Source organism: Mirounga angustirostris, unplaced genomic scaffold (genome assembly GCF_029215605.1).
Source record: "Mirounga angustirostris isolate CCGP_5_RB_7025 unplaced genomic scaffold, mMirAng1.0.hap1 SCAF_6, whole genome shotgun sequence".
Lineage (NCBI taxonomy): Eukaryota > Metazoa > Chordata > Mammalia > Carnivora > Phocidae > Mirounga > Mirounga angustirostris.
The window spans coordinates 40496782-40513646 of record NW_026991714.1 but is presented as its reverse complement, the minus strand read 5'-3'; the positions used below and the strand labels follow the sequence as shown (position 1 = coordinate 40513646).

At 34.9% G+C, this 16865-nt stretch overlaps 1 protein-coding gene across 2 annotated transcripts in view; it reads right to left on the bottom strand.

Moving 5' to 3' along the window:
* TOR1AIP1 (torsin 1A interacting protein 1) overlaps positions 1-16865 on the bottom strand; it is a 35824-nt gene that overhangs the window by 3394 nt on the left and 15565 nt on the right. Inside the window, exons 5-11 of one of the 2 annotated variants that reach the window (XM_045877231.3) lie at positions 15466-15507; positions 14586-14672; positions 11419-11475; positions 8162-8203; positions 7362-7430; positions 2012-2056; positions 1592-1648 (exon numbers count right to left, since the gene is read on the bottom strand). In XM_045877231.3, coding sequence (XP_045733187.1) covers positions 1592-1648; positions 2012-2056; positions 7362-7430; positions 8162-8203; positions 11419-11475; positions 14586-14672; positions 15466-15507 — 399 coding nt within the window. The remainder of the gene's footprint in view (positions 1-1591; positions 1649-2011; positions 2057-7361; positions 7431-8161; positions 8204-11418; positions 11476-14585; positions 14673-15465; positions 15508-16865) is intronic. The other variant, XM_045877232.3, reaches the window with a different exon arrangement.

Sequence of the window (16865 nt, the reverse complement as noted above, 5' to 3'; positions counted from 1 at the left end):
TATCTAACTTTTCCCAGCATGTTGACATTTGCATTGATGGTGCAAAGCCACAGTGGGAAAAATAAATGATACCTTAGCATGGACCACAGGGCAGTGCTAATGTAGTCTTTGTATTCACAGCCATGCATTTAAGGCTACTAGTGAAACTGTTGCATAAAGCAGTTAAAATTATTCACCTTATTAAAATTCAACCCTTGAGTACAAATCCAATAGAGTATATGAAGAACTGAGAAATATACATAAAGCACTTCTGATACCTAGCACAGTACAGTTTTCTCAAGGAAAGGAATTTTGTGCAACTCAGTTGAGCTGAACTAGTACTTTTAAGAACAAGTGACAAACTATGGTTAGACTTGAGTATTTGGCAGACATTTTCTTGAAAATGAACAAAGTGAGTCTGTGTTTCTAGGAAAACAACTGACAATATTTGTTGCCAATTATAAAATTCATGGTTTAAAGTGAAAATTAGGATTGTGGAAATACTGTATCTGCCACTATAAGCTTGACAGCTCCTGAATCCTTAAAGACTTTTTGTCTTGAGATTAGTGGTGATATTAACAAATGTGATCTTTTTATACTGTATTAGAAATGTGTCAAAATTTGGAAGATCTACATAACTTAGTGAACCTTTATTTTCCAAATGATCAGTGCATGATATTCCATTCAAAGTACAAGAAAGACCAATGGATTTGAATGTAATAGAACAAAAAAGTTCATTAATTTGGTTTCAGATCTCACATTTTAAGTAACTTGTTGAGTTTTGGACAGTATCAAAAGAGAATATCCAAAATTATCTTTAGACTATTAAAAAAATCTATATTATCTGTATAAAGCTGGATTTTTGTATATACTACAACCAAAACAATATATTGTAACAGATTGAATACAGAAGCAGATGAGAATCCAGCTCTATTTTATTAAGCCAGACATTAAAGAGACTAGAAAATATAAGCAATTTGTCACTATTCTTACTAAATTTTTAAAAAATAAATAGGTATTTTTAAAATGTTTCAATTTTAATTTCTAGGTAAACATGGATAGGTATAGCCATATTAAAAAAAACAACAACAATGCTCTTTTAGGTACTAATTTTGCTAGTAGAAAGTGGTATTGAGACCAAAGTGAGAGTTACTGTGAAGTTATTTTCTTAGTACTCATTTGGGATAATAAACAGGCTTAGAGAATTAAAAAAGCTTGCTGCAAGGCTGTAACAGAAGGTTAAGTGGTCCAATCTAATCTAAATACAGGTCTGTGGATTCTAAAACCCACAGTAAACATATTACATCATGCTATGTGCCATCTTTCTTTTGACTCAGCAAGGTTCACCTGGTTATTGGTATTAGTAGTTCTGCTTATTAACTTTTACTTTTGGTCTTATGGCTAATTAAGTGACGGGGAAAACCAGATGTTGTTTCATACAGTTTGTCCTTAAAGAATTTCACTGCTAGTAAAATATATACTTTTTCCTCTTAAGTGCTTAAAATACAATTTTTCAAATAGCATTGTTTATTTGTGGTCAAAAAAATTTAAAACAATTATGAATGACCAATTTTAGAAACTCACTTAATAAAAACTGAACAGACAAACTTACGTTGGCTGGAGGTTGATGGAGACCAGTTTCCAAGCTCTGATTTCTGACTGCTGTCATCTAATGATAGGAGTAATAAAGACTATCAATTTATGGTTCATAATTTAAGTATTTCCAACAGAGAAAGAAAATACAAATTCCACCAAGAGAATATAAGGCAGAAATCAGCCAGAAATAGAAGAAAAAGTAAAAGATCTAAGTGCCCATTAGACTGACAGCTCCTTGAGACTTAAGAGTTATTTCTTTCATAATTATTCACAGCATGCCATGGGGTCTAGTATAAAGCATACTCTTAATACATTTGTTTTGTGAGAAAGCCTTAAAGTATTTGACCCAAATTGTTTAATGGAACTAGTGAAACTTACGGCACAAAGTTAAGAGAAGAAAGTAAGCACAACTAAAAGAAAAGAAAACATGTTATACCATCGGAAAAACTGCCATATATTGAACTCTTGCTTGGTGATGATGCTGTAAGAGGGAAAAAAGGACAAAATATGGATTATGGATTACGGAGCTACCTGGCTAAGGGGTTTTAAGGTAAAATGTAATCCTATTCTCTACCTCAGACTGATACAAATATTTACTCTGGTGCCCTCTGATCATTTCAAATATCAGTAATATTTTTTAAATTATATTAAAAACTCTTCACCATTTTTATTAATAGACAATTCTGTTTTATTTAGGTTTGTGGTTAAACCACAGATTTCAAAAATAATTTTCTCTCATGAATCCACCAAGTCTCTATTTCTATCATTATTTTAGCAAACAAAAACTATCCCAACTCTTTACTTTTCCCCTCCATCCTTCTTGGCATGACCACAGATTTTACTATAAAAGAAAGAAGAAAATGGAAGGACAGGGTTCAGAAGGTGGAGAGGCTGAATTACTAATTCGTATGACCTACTTTTACCAATTCTGCCATCTATTATTTGCCTGGAGTTTTATAACTTATGTATCTATAAATGACCTTCCTGGTGTTTAGCAAGAGCTTTCATTTGAGAAACACTGGACTAAACTAGAGGTATAAAATTAGCACTGCTAAGATATAAAAATAGTCTTATTTTTGGTCATATGACAAAAAAAACCTCAAATGAAACAAAATGACATCAACCTTCATTCTAAAGGCATATTGTTTTACAATTACTGCTTTAGCCTAGGAAATTACATTATTTAGAAACTTCTAAGTTAGGTCACCAAAGTTAACATGTATATTACTAAAACAAACAAATTCCATCAAATGATGTTTATCTTGAATACTTTATGGTTGCAAAGATCAAATGAAATAATATATGATATTATAATAATACATTAACTATAATAATATAAAACTATAATATGGTAATTATTATATAAAAAGATCAAATGAGGTAATTTTTTATACAACACCTAACTACAATATATAACTATAATAATATATACTATACTTATCATATAACATTAGTTATACAGTTATTATGTAACAAATATAATATTTACATAACTCAGAAAACATTTTAAATTTTAAAATTAAATTAAGAAAATAATCCCATTTACAATAGTATCAAAAAGAATAAGATATTTAGGAATAAACTTAACCAAGGAGGTGAAAGACTTGTACACTGAAAACTATAAAACACCAATAAAAAATTAAACCAGACACAACTAAATGGAAAGATACCCACATTCATGGACTGGAGAATTAATATTCTTATAATGTCTATACTACCCAAAGCCATCTACAGATTCAGTACAATCCCAATCAAAACTCCAATGGCATTTTTTACAGAAATAGAAAACAATCCTAAAATTTGGATTCCGTAAGATTCCAAATAGTCAAAGAAACTTTGAATAAGAAGAACAAAGCTGGGGGCATCACACTTCCTGACTTCAAAATACTTTATAAAGCTAGAGTAATCAAAACAGTATGGTACTGGCATAAAAAAAGACATAGAGACCAAGAGAAGAGTACAGAGCTCAGAAATAAATCCATGCAGATACGGTCAGCTGATCTCTAACAAGGGTACCAAGAAAAAACAATGGGGAAAGGACAGTATCCTGAATAAATGGTGCTGGGAAAACTGGATATCCACAAGCAAAAAAATGAAATTGGACTCACACCATACACAAAAAATCAAAATGGATTAAAGACTTAAACATAAGAACCAAAAGTACAGGGGGTGCCTTGATGGCTCAGTTGAGGAGGATGTGACAATTGATTTTGGGGTCATGAGTTCGAGCCCCATGTTGGGTGTGGAGATTACTTAAATAAATAAAACTAAAAAAAAAAAAAAAAAAAAAAGAACCCAAACCATAAAACTCCCAGAAAAAAAACAGGGAAAAAGCTTCCTGATATTGGTCTTGGCAATGATTTCCCATATATGACACCAAAAACACAGGCAACAAAAGCAAAAATAGACCATGGGATTATAGCACACTTAAAAAACATGATGAGCTACATGATCAAAATCATAGTAAGATTCACCTCACACCTCTTAAGATGGCTATTATCCAAAAAACCAGAGCAAGTTATGTACAGAGGATGTAGAGAAAAGGGAACCCTTGTACACTGTAGGTAGGAATTTAAATTGCTATAGCCACTATGGAAAAGAGTATGAAGGCTCCTCAGAAACTGAAGAATGAAACTACCATATGATCCAGCAATCCCACTTTTGGATATATACCCAAAGGAAATGAAATTAAGATCTTGAAGAGATATCCGTGTGCCCATGTTCACTGCAGTAATATTCACAATAGCCAAGACATGGAAGCAACCTAAATGTCCAGTAATGGACAAATGGATAAAAAAAATGTGGCATATACAGTTAATCCTTGAACAATATAGGTTTGAACTGTGCAGGTCCACTTATATGTGGATTTTTTTTAAAAAAGATTTTATTTATTTATTTGAAAGAGAGAGACAGCAACAGAGAGTACAAGCAGGGAGGAGAGGGAGAAGCAGGCTCCCTGCTAAGTAGGGAGCCCAATGTGGGGCTCGATCCCAGGACCCTGGGATCATGACCTGAGCCCAAGGCAACGCTTAACTGACTGAGCCACCAGGCGCCCCTATATGTGAATTTTTAAAAATAAATACATTGGAAAATTTTTTAAGATTTGCAACAATTTGAAAAAACTCAGTCGAATTGCATAGCCTAGAAATATTTTAAAATATTAAGAAAAAGATATTTCATGAATGCATAAAATATATGTAGATACTATTCTATCATTTGCTACCATAAAATACACACAAACTACAAAAAGTTAAAATTTATCAGAGTTTACACACAGACTGTACATGGTGCCATTCGCAGCTGAAAGAAATGTAAACAAACATAAAGATGCAGTATTAAATAATAATAGCATAAAATTAATGGTAGTACATACTTTAACAATGCCATAGTTGTTACAGAAAGAGCCATCAAACCCAAAACAATAATTCCTGCTGGAGAAAACTGTGTCCAGATGTGTATGACCTCACAGGATTTACAAAACAGCCAATCAAAGAAATCATGAAAGAGATCATGATTATAGCAAAAAAGGTAGGGGATGAAGGGTTTCAAGATATGGATCTTAGATTTCAAGATATACTAAAAAGCTGTAGTAATCAAAACAGTATGGTACTGACACAAAAACAGACACAGATCAACAGAACAGAATAAAGAGCCTGGAAATAAACTCATGATTATATATAGTCAATCTTCGACAAAGGAGGCAAGAATATGCAATGGGAAAAAGTCTCTTCAACAAACAAGTGTTGGGAAAACTGGACAGCTACATGCAAAAGAATAAAACTGGACCACTTTCTTACCATATACAAAAATAAGTTCAAAATGAATTAAGGACCTAAATGTAAGAGCTGACACCATAAAACTCCTAAGAAAGAGCACAGGCAGTAATGTCTCTGACATCGGCCGTAGCAACATTTTTTCTAGATAGGTCTCCTGAGGCAAGGGAAACAAAAGCAAAAATAAATTATTGGGACTCCACCAAAATAAAAAGCTTCCGCACAGCAAAGGAAATCATTAACAAACTAAAAAACAAACTAAAAGACAGAATAAGGGAAAATATTTGCAAATGACATATTTGATAAAGGATTAGTATCCAAAATAGAGAAAGAACTTCTACAACTCAACACACAAAAACAAATAATCCAACTAAAAATGGGAGACATGACCTAGATATTTTTTTTTTTAAGATTTTATTTATTTATTTGAGAGAGAGAATGAGATAGAGAGAGCATGAGAGGGGAGATGGTCAGAGGGAGAAGCAGACTCCCTGCTGAGCAGGGAGCCCGATGCGGGACTCGATCCCGGGACTCCAGGATCATGACCTGAGCCGAAGGCAGCCGCCTAACCAACTGAGCCACCCAGGCGCCCCTGACCTAGATATTTCTATAGAGAGACACACAGATGGCAAACAGACACATGAAAAGATGCTCAGTATTTTTTAGAGAAAGAGAGAGAGGGAGGGAGAGAGAGGGGGCGGGGAGGAGCAGAGGGAGAGAGAGAAGCAGGCTCCACACCCAGCATGGAGCCTGACATGGGGCTTGATCTCACAACCCTGAGATCATGACCTGAGCCGAACAGTCAGACACTTAACGAGACACTTAGGTGCCCCATAGGTTTTAATTTTTGATACTTGCTATAAACACAACCCTAGTAAGCTAAATAATGAATATTTGCCTTCCTAATTATAATATGTCAGAAAGAGCAAACTGTAAGAAGAAATGGTTTTCTGATAGCAAGGTACATACAACAATAAGGAATGACAGTCAACAATAAAGCAAGGATAGAATGTTATTTCAGTTTTAGACAGCTGAAGAACTCACATGTGGGATAAAACTTCACTAGTGGGAAAGAATGAATTGTGACCATCACTACTTTGCTGATGGAAAAACAAAGCCATAGAGGTTCGTTTACCACAAGGTAATCTTGTCCTATTACAGTTCATCATTTCCTTTTCTTTTCTTTTTTTGTTAAGATTTTATTTTTAAGTAATCTCTACATCCAACATGGGGCTTGATCTCGCAACCCCGAGATCAAGAGTCACACACTCTACCGACTGAGCCAGCCAGGCGCCCCCCTATAGTTAGTTATTTCTTGAGCAAGAGATATGTGATGGGGATTTTTATATTATCTAAATAAAAGTAAGGGAGTACCTAATGACTTTGAGATTTATTGTGATTAGATGAATAAAGAAGGATAAAAGGTTAAGGGTGACTTAGTTGTTTTTTTTTACACAGTCAAGATTTAATGTGGACACAACTACAGAAATTATGACAGACACTGAATTCAAAGCATTATTATTTCATCACATCTATCTATGGTATTTCTCAAATTCTGTGACATTTAATCCATCCTAAACCTAAACATGAATATACTACTTGTAGGTTTCAACCTTTATTACTTAATATAATGGGCAGGCAGAGTTACTCTAAGTGGTTATTTAAAAAAAGTAAACAAAATCCGCTACAAATAAAAAACAGGTGCTGTCAAGAGAGTAGAATTTCATGATCATGGACAGATTGGACTGCTGCTAGATAGAGCTGACAATTTGTTAAGTCTAGACCCATCATCCGCAGGCTTTCTCACACCACTATTTACACTTTACATCCAGACCATCTCCTGCTCCTCCAAGCAGATGGAAATAACTAGTAATCACAGCTGTTCTTTATTAATGAAATTACAGTCTAAATGTCTATCTGAAGAACTAAATATTTTTGTATGTTGAACAATAAAGAAAAACAGCAAATAAACTTAAAATTACTTCAATAATAGGTAGAGATTTATCAACTTACTTTGCATCCTAGCCCTTGTTCTTGTGGTTTGTTCAAACCATTCCTGAGGTTTTTTTTGATATCCCGAGCCTGAAGCAAATACATATATCAAAATATCATTTCACATACTTTGAAAATGTATACCATACAAATTTACAAGGTAAATTTATCAGAAAGGCAAAACAAATTTGGGGAGGAAAACAACAAAAGCAACAGGTTCAGATGTAAAAGATAATGTTAAAGGATCATACCAGTGAAGGATGAACCACTACTTACAGCAAAATAGGCATCAAATAAATATATAATCACCTAATAGACAAAACTATGTACAAGTCCTTTGTTCTGGTCTGAGAATGACTGAATTCAATAATATTTGAACTTGATTTCAATATTAAGAAGAAAAAAGTTAACCTTTTTTTTTTTTAAGATTATTCACTCGAGACACAGAGATAAGAGAGAGAGAGAGAGAGCATGAGCAGGGAGAGAGGCAGAGGGAGAGGGAGAAGCAGGCTCCCTGCTGAGCCAGGAGACTGACGCAGGCCTCAATCCCAGGACCCCGGGATCACGACCGGAGCTGAAGGCAGACACCCAAACCATTTGAGCCACCCAGGCGCCCAACCATTTATTCTTGTAAATAAGTTACTTTAGGTAAAATAGTCCTAAACACATTTCCACATCACAGAATAATTACACATTTGGTACCAATGTGTGGTGGGATTAAAAGGCAAAGAGGGTAAAATAACTTGATACCCTATTCAAATCCAAATTTGACAAAGTCAGAATTACTTGACTGATAAAAGAACAGACAACCAACCACTTACTTAGCACAGAAGGTTGCTTCTCAAGAGTTACGAAGTCTCGACCTAAAACAGAAAACAAAGATAAGGTCATACAATACTTGGAAATAAGAACAGTGAAGATATTGCATAGATATTCTACTTGTATAATATGCATACTATAAACCAAAAAAATCCCCACAAAAATCAAACCCTTCTTTCATCAGTTCCAAACATGCAATACATCCATTTTTTTCCCTTTTCTAAACTTCCAAAGTATTCAAGAATTGGATAATAATAAGTCAACTTTAGGATCAATACCATCAAAATAATGGCTACATGTACTGAATGCTTACCAGGTATGAAGTATAATCTTACTTAATTCTCAAACTTTATGTGGTTGATATACCATTATTCCTATTTACAAATCAGGACACTGAAACTGATCATTTTCCCAAGATTACATGTCTAGAGGTAGTAGGGCTGAGATATAAACCCAGGCAGTCCATATATGTTAATATATAGTATGTAAGCAATGTGGGCATTGCAAAGTAGTTACGAAGAGAAAGATGCTATTTTTTGTTTTGGGATGGTATCTAACAACTGTAAAATGATACAATGGGATAATGAGAAATGTATTTCAAACAATTATAACAAAGTAAATTTCCAAATCTGCCCTAAAGAAATGAGTCATTTCTACCCATTGCTACAAGAGTCACTGTAAATTTTTCCATTTTTTTGCTGCATACAAATGCAATATATGCTAGCTGTAAACGAAATAAAACATTCTAGAAATGTACAACTTAAAAATTCATAAATATTTATTAAGTGCCTACTATGTGCAGGAATACCATGGTGAATAAGACATATGAATATTCGGGGCGCCTGGGTGGCTCAGTCGTTAAGCGTCTGCCTTCGGCTCAGGTCATGATCCCAGGATCCTGGGATCGAGTCCCACATGGGGCTCCCTGCTCTGCGGGAAGCCTGCTTCTCCCTCTCCCACTCCCCCTGCTTGTGTTCCTGCTCTCGCTATGTCTCTCTCTGTCAAATAAATAAATAAAAATCTTAAAAAAAAAAAAAAAGACATATGAATATTCTTTTAGATTTGTTTTCAGTCTGTACCAACAAAATACTTAAAAATAGACACATGCTTTTTAAAATGTCTTTCATCATTGATTTTAAGAAGTACTTTTTATTTTTCTTTTAAAGATTTTATTTGACAGAGAGAGACACGGTGAGAGAGGAAACACAAGCAGGGGGAGTGGGAGAGGGAGAAGCAGGCTTCCCGCTGAGCAGGGTGCCCGACATGGGGCTTGATCCCAGGACCCTGGGATCATGATCTGAGCTGAAGGCAGACACTTAACGACTGAGCCACCCAGGCACCTCTAGAAGTACTTTTTTTTTTTTTAAAGATTTTTATTTATTTATTGAGAGAGATAGTGATAGAGAGAGAGTATGAGAGGGGGAGAGTCAGAGGGAGAAGCAGACTCCCCGCTGAGCAGGGAGCCTGATGCGGGACTCGATCCCGGGACTCCAGGATCATGACCTGAGCCGAAGGCAGTCGCTTAAACAACCGAGCCACCCAGGCGCCCTAGAAGTACTTTTTTTTTTAAGATTTATTTATTTGAGAGCGTGTGTACATGTGAGGGGGCAGGGAGGGAATAGCGTGGGAGGGGGGAGAGCAGAAGGGGAAGGAGGGGGAGAGGGAGAGGGAAAGAATCTCAAACAAACTCTGTGCTGAGTGCAGAGCCCAACACGGGGCTCTATCCCACAACCCTGAGATGATGACCTGAGCTGAAACCAACATCAAACCCTTAACCAACTGAGCCACCCAGGCACCCCAAGAAGTACTTTTTAAAAAACACCTCTGACCTAGGTCTATATCTTATAATCAAGGATATGTCATAGTTTAACTGGATGGTTTATCTTTCTCAGTGACACATAAAATAATGGCATCTTAGATTTAAGGATATATATCTTGATCACCTATTCATTAGTATACAAAGTACTAATTTTTCATAACTAAAAAGTATTCCACTGTATGCATGTAGCATAATTTATATAGGGAGATACTTTTAAGAGCTTCCAAAAATCAAAGATGTAGAATAACAAAGGGCAAAGATATAAGATGATTCAGCAAGTAATTTTCCACAAATGATTTATTTTTGTGTCTTAGTGGGTTTTGTTTTATTGCAGTTTTAAGTTCAAACCCAGAACCTTCTAAAAACTAAATATATATAAAGTGAAATAAAGTGGAATTCTATAAACAGTGATTACAAACAGATTTCTAAAGACTTTTTCCTTAAAAACAGTCTCATGGGATGCCTGGGTGGCTAGTCAGTTTAAGTGTCTGCCTTTGGCTCAGGTCATGATCCCAGGGTCCTGGGATCGAGCCCCGAATCGGGCTCCCCACTCAGCAGGGGAGTCTGCTTCTCCCTCTCCCTCTGCCTGCTGCTCCCCCTGCTTGTGCTGTCTCTCTCTCTGTCAAATAAAAAAATAAAATCTTTATAAATAAATAAGTAAATAAATAAATACAGTCTCGTATTTCAAAAAAGGTGATGTGGAAAGAAAAAAAAGTCCTTGAAGATTTTATATACAAGGATATTTTAGGTTGATTAATAACTAACTCAAATTCTGGGACTTGGTTTAAAAATGGAAAAGAAAAAACAGATCATTTCTGCTTAACCTAAGAAACACATATCCACTGTAGATAATCTGCAAAATACAGAAGGAAAAGAAAAATGTCACCAGTTATTCTACCATCCTGAACAGATCGTTATTAGCATTTTAGTATATTACTTTCCAATCTTTTCTTTTGTTAAAATTGCTCAACACATTGTGAAAATTTTCAAGATTTTAAGCGAGATTCTAAGATTTTTATATACCTACCACCTAGCTTATCATTAACTTTTTACTATACCTTGGTTTATTACTTATTCAACTTCCAAACTTTTGCAATAGAGCTCAAATCATACTACATATAAAATTTTATATTCTTATTAGAAAATGTCCATGTAAGTACATTCAAACTACATTAGTTAAACTAAAAACAGCCAACAAATTTATATGGGAAGCAAGGACATTCAACAAGTCACAAATGCAGATCCTTGTTTTTTAAAATAAAATTCAAGCTTGAGTACAGAGCTGAAGCAAATTCAAGATGCTGGGTGAGTTTTTTAGCATTCACTAGACCTCTTTTTCAACATTTCATGTTAAACTGGAAAAGAGGATCTTCAAAAATAAAAACATTTGACCACACATACAGGTAGACTTTTAAGAGTTGAAGACATGGTTTTACTTACTTCGTGATGACTGCCAAAATGATTCTGGATATTGAGTTGATGATCTGGGGGTTTGATCTAAAAAAACAACAAAAATAAATATAGTACACTGTAAAGTATACTGTACTATTTATTTATTTATTTATTTTAAAGATTTTATTTATTTATTTGAGAGAGAGAAAGCATGAGAGGGGGGAGGGTCAGAGGGAGAAGCAGACTCCCCGCTGAGCAGGGAGCCCGATGCGGGACTCGATCCCGGGACTCCAGGATCATGACCTGAGCCGAAGGCAGTTGCTTAACCAACTGAGCCACCCAGGCGCCACTATACTGTACTTTTGAAATGCGTATTTTATAAGAGAACAATGAGTAATCAAAGGAGCAAAGATATTCAGTAATACCCCAGGGAATTCAACACATGGGCTCACAATTTATTTTTAAAAAGTTTCTAAAGAGTCATGTTGTATTTAAAAAATTAACTAATTATCTCTTTCCTTAACCACTTCCTAAAGAAAAAAATGTAAGATATAGAACATGGCATGAGGTAAGGGAGATAATAAAAAGCTTTGAGTTGGGGAACATTTTGAAAGTTTATAATGGATCTTCTTGAAATCATTAATACCCATTTTGCCTCAAATTTTTCTTGTAAGTGGCCAATACATTACATATTTTAGTCTACTCTCTTTAAAATCTTGTTTTCATATAAAAATGGAAATCATAACTAAACCTGTTCAAAAGCGATCAGAAGCAGGAGCCTTTGACATATTCAGGGTGGTAGCTAAATATTTTTGTTACCGTATTCCTATTACTAAAAAATTTGAGCATCAATCTCCAAAACATATACATGTATTACTGAAATAATGTATTGACTAATGTGTTGCATTTATTATAAAATAAAAATAGACATTTTAAATGAAATAAAATACAAATATACATGAGATTCTAGTATTTTCTTCCTGCACTCCAATGGATCTTTGTTTTGTTTTTATTTAAATTCTAGTTAGTTAACATATGGTATAATATTAGTTTCAGATATACAATTAAGTTATTTAACACTTCCACACAATCCCTGGTGCTCATCACAGTAAGTGCACTCCTTAATCCCCATCACCTGTTTCACCCATCCCCCCGCCCCCACCTCACCTCTGGTCAGTTTGTTCTCTACAGTTAAAGAGTCTGTTTCTTGGTCTGCCTCTCTCTCTCTCTTTTTATCCCCTTGCTCATTTGTTTATTCTTGTACCTCTTCGGTGATAATTAGCCCAGAAAATAATCTAGGAAGATCTGTATTCTTCTTAATATGCTCCCCTTTTTGTTCTTTAGCTAGAGTTCTCTTCTGCATGTGGGCCTGTGCTTCATTAAGAATTTATTAGAATTCTAAAGGGATCACAGAGCCTGCGGTTTATGTAGTTTTGAAGAACTATATGCTAGTGGCAATGGCATCAAATTACTGGCCATATGAATGGCTTAATCAGTCTCTAATTTTTAGAGCTTCGTGTATACATATACCAAAACTAATAAGAACACTTAATTTAAGTGTTACTATGTGACAGGTACTTTCTAGGTGCTTGCACATGTGAATTAATTTAACCTCTTAACAACCCAGATGAGGAAACTGAGGAACACAGAAGTTAAACAATGGCCTGAGGGCACCAACCTAGTAGTGGAGGAGTGGAACCCAGGGATTCTGGCTCCAGAGCCTATGTTCTTAACCACTATGCTAGAATGGTGCATATCTCCTTTGGGATTTCTGTATCAAGAAAGAATGGGGGAAAATGAGGCAGGGTGGGAAATATAGAGAATACCAAATGCCCATAAACCAGCTTATGAGCTTATTTTTAAAGTGGAATGATGAGGTAAAACTGGAATTACGGAAATTCTCAAAAGGTGGTGAGGGAAAGTGGAGAATTACTCTTCCAGAGGACTAAAATACAAATTATTCATTATTTACAGAGTTTACAAATTGGTTCAGCACTCTCTTAGGCCTCAATTGGTATTTTTTTTCTCTTCAGTCAATTCTTTCCTTTAATAAAACACAAATTCATGTGAACAATCATAAACTGTTATTATTGACCTGGTGTGAATTTGAACAATCCAGAGATAAAAGCAATTACCTAGGTATATTAAAACTTCATGTATCATATGATCTCACTGATATGAGGAATTCTTAATCTCAGGAAACTGAGGGTTGCTGGAGTGGGGGGGGAGGGATGGGGTGGCTGGGTGATAGACATTGGGGAGGGTATGTGCTATGGTGAGCGCTGTGAATTGTGTAAGACTACTGAATCACAGACTTGTACTTCTGAAACAAATAATACATTATATGTTAAAAAAAAAGATAGTAGGAAGGGAAAAATGAAGGGTGGGAAATCGGAGGGGGAGACGAACCATGAGAGACGATGGACTCTGAGAAACAAACTGAGGGTTCTAGAGGGGCAGAGTGTGGGTGGATGGGTTAGCCTGGTGATGGGTATTAAAGAGGTATGAATCATGGAACACTACATCAAAAACTAATGATGTAATGTATGGTGATTAACACGACATAATAAAATAAAACTAAAAACAAAAACAAAAACAAAACTTCCTAAAAGCTAACTAACATTCCTGATAGTGTAATGAGTACCACTGCCAATGAGATCAGTTTCTCTATAACATTTTTAAAATTTTTTAACAATTTTATTTGAGAGGGAGAGAACAAGGGCGTGCATACACGCATACACACATACACACACACGCATAAGTACACAAGAGGAGGGAGGGGCAGAGGGAGAGGGACAATAGACTCCCTGCTAAGAGGGGAACCCAACATGGGGCTCAATTCCAGGACCCTGGATCATGACCAGAGCCTAAGTTAGATGCTTAACTGACTGAACCACCCAGGCGTCCCTCTCTATAATGTTTTTTTAAAAAACTACTTCTTTTGAGCACAAAAAATATCTTATATTTCATCAATATCAAAGTAGGCTAAAAAGTGACTTATTTGTTTAGATGTTACATGGCACTACATTACTAATTAGATGCACACATGAAATCAATAATTTTAATAAATATTAAAAAGTACACAACTTTTTAAAAAGTAGTTTTTATAAAACACTTTGAAGTATTTTTTAAAAAGCAGATTCACAAATACCTTTATATTTTAACTAAAAAGACAGCTCCTAAAATACAGTCATATGTATATAAAGCAATGTTACCTCCAGAATCAAGAGAATCCCCGGATATGACTTTAAGAGTAGTGATATCACTGTCAGAGCTGTCTTGATCATCCTGTTCAGTTTCTCCTAAAAAGAAGTAAATAATACACTAGTATAGTCTTTATTCTAATGCTCTAAAGATCTAGAAAAATAAGTAATTCAACATTAAAATGAAGCTTCTCTAAATATCAGATATAGAATTGCTATTTATTATGCTTACTATTCTGGATCACAGATTTTCATATAAGCTAAAATCGAGCATATTAATGTTCTCTGAGGTACATAATTATATCTCAAATATTCAGAGTAGTATCTACACGATTATATTCTGAAGCTTTACTGTAGAGTCAGAGAGTAAGCAAATGAGCATTAAATAGTGGAAAAATTCTACCTTATGGGAGGAACTACATATAGTCAGTGTGCAAATTCAGACAAGATTAGTATGTGCACACACATGTATTTACATATGTCCATCTGTGTTTCTGAAAGGGGGATGTACACATACACCCATAACAAACATTTCAGTATGCAGGTAACCTTAGATTATGGTGGGTTCTAAAATGGATTAAATTTTACTGTACTATTCACAGACTGATTTTGAAAAAATGATTATTTTAATACCATAGTCATAGGCCAGCATATGCCAGAACCTTTTATTAACTTTGCTTAAAATTATTAACTCAGAAAAAAGATGCTTAAAATGCATATAAAGACTATCATCGCTCACACTATCCTATTTTACTGGCCAATCAGATAAGCATGGATTTTTTTCTTTTTTTGTGAAGAAAAATACACGATTTTCTGCTCTCAAATACCTGTCAAAACTGCACCTCATGTTAATGGGGAAAAAAAAGACTTAGAATATTTTAAAAGAAAATACCTCCTTCAGAAAAATTGACCTTCTGTTGGACACTGGTGGCTTCTAGAAAAGAAAAGCAGACATGTCATACATAGTATCAGAAGCTAAAGCTCAGGAATAAACAAGAGCGTATAATTTAGGAAAGTGAACATAGAGACAGACCAACTAAGCTTTTTTTTCTATTAAATCTTAAATATATATATATATTATATCCCTCTAGGTTATTTCAGAAATAAGTCTGATACAAACTAGAATCAGGAAGAGTTTATTTTTCCTTCAGCCGCAGGTCCATTTGTACTCTAAAATGTACCATTTGCAGAAAACATTAAATTCTCCGTTGACAAATATTCCAGTCCCTATAAAGGTTAACTGTATTCTCGTTCTCCTATTTGCCAGATTCCCTACACTCTCTTAAGAAACCCACCATCCTGGCAGAACTGATGAACCAGTTCTTTTTATTGCACTGATACATCCAAAAAGAAAGAAAGAGGGAAAGAAACTGTCTAGCTCCAGCAAGTTCATGAACACCACTATTTCTCAGAGCCAGAGAATTTGGACAAAGATAAATGAGAAAATGTATCAAACAAATTTTAAATGTAGGGCTATTCTGAAAGATTTTTATTAAAGGGAGATAAACCCAAATGTGGCATTGCATAATTGGGCTAAAACATTGCTGAATGATCATTTGAGAGGTAGCATGAACCAGACTGCTCACAAAGCTGAAATCTGTTTCTTTTTAGCTTTTCCTTCTAATGATTTTAATCCCTATTTGCTTTTCAAAAGGGAAAACCACTGTGGAAGGCAAGTGCCAACACATTATATGGTGAATTTGGGAATCTTTTCTTCAAATCAGTTTAATTATATTAATATAACACTAGTCAAACTACTCCTACTACAAGAGTGGCAAGTGTAAATCAACATGTGAAATATTTTTGCCAGTATTTTTGGTATAAGAAAAAAACTAACCGTAACTACACATACTATGTACTCTTAAAAAGCTAGAATCTGGTATATTATATTGCATTTTAATCTAGGATCTTTAGGGAGACTGTCTTTTCAATTTTCTTTTCCAAGCAGAAAAATGGAAAGTCAAACTTGCCTTAGTGCTATTCTCTTAAAATTTTTTCATAAATATTTCCATTCATACAAAAAGATATCATTCCCCTTTTGGAGTTTTCTAAGCATGTAACTATTATTTTACTTGTCTTTTGTACAGCAGTTTACATTCTTTATTCATATAACTAATCTCATAGCACACAAACAAAAGATGTTTTCTTAAGAATCAATGGTTACAGGGTGCCTGGGTGGCTCAGATGGTTAAACGTCTGCCTTCAGCTCATGTCATGATCCCAGGGGTCCTGGGATTGAGCCCCACATGGGGCTCCTGACTCAGCGGGGAGCCTGCTTCTCCCTCTGCCTCT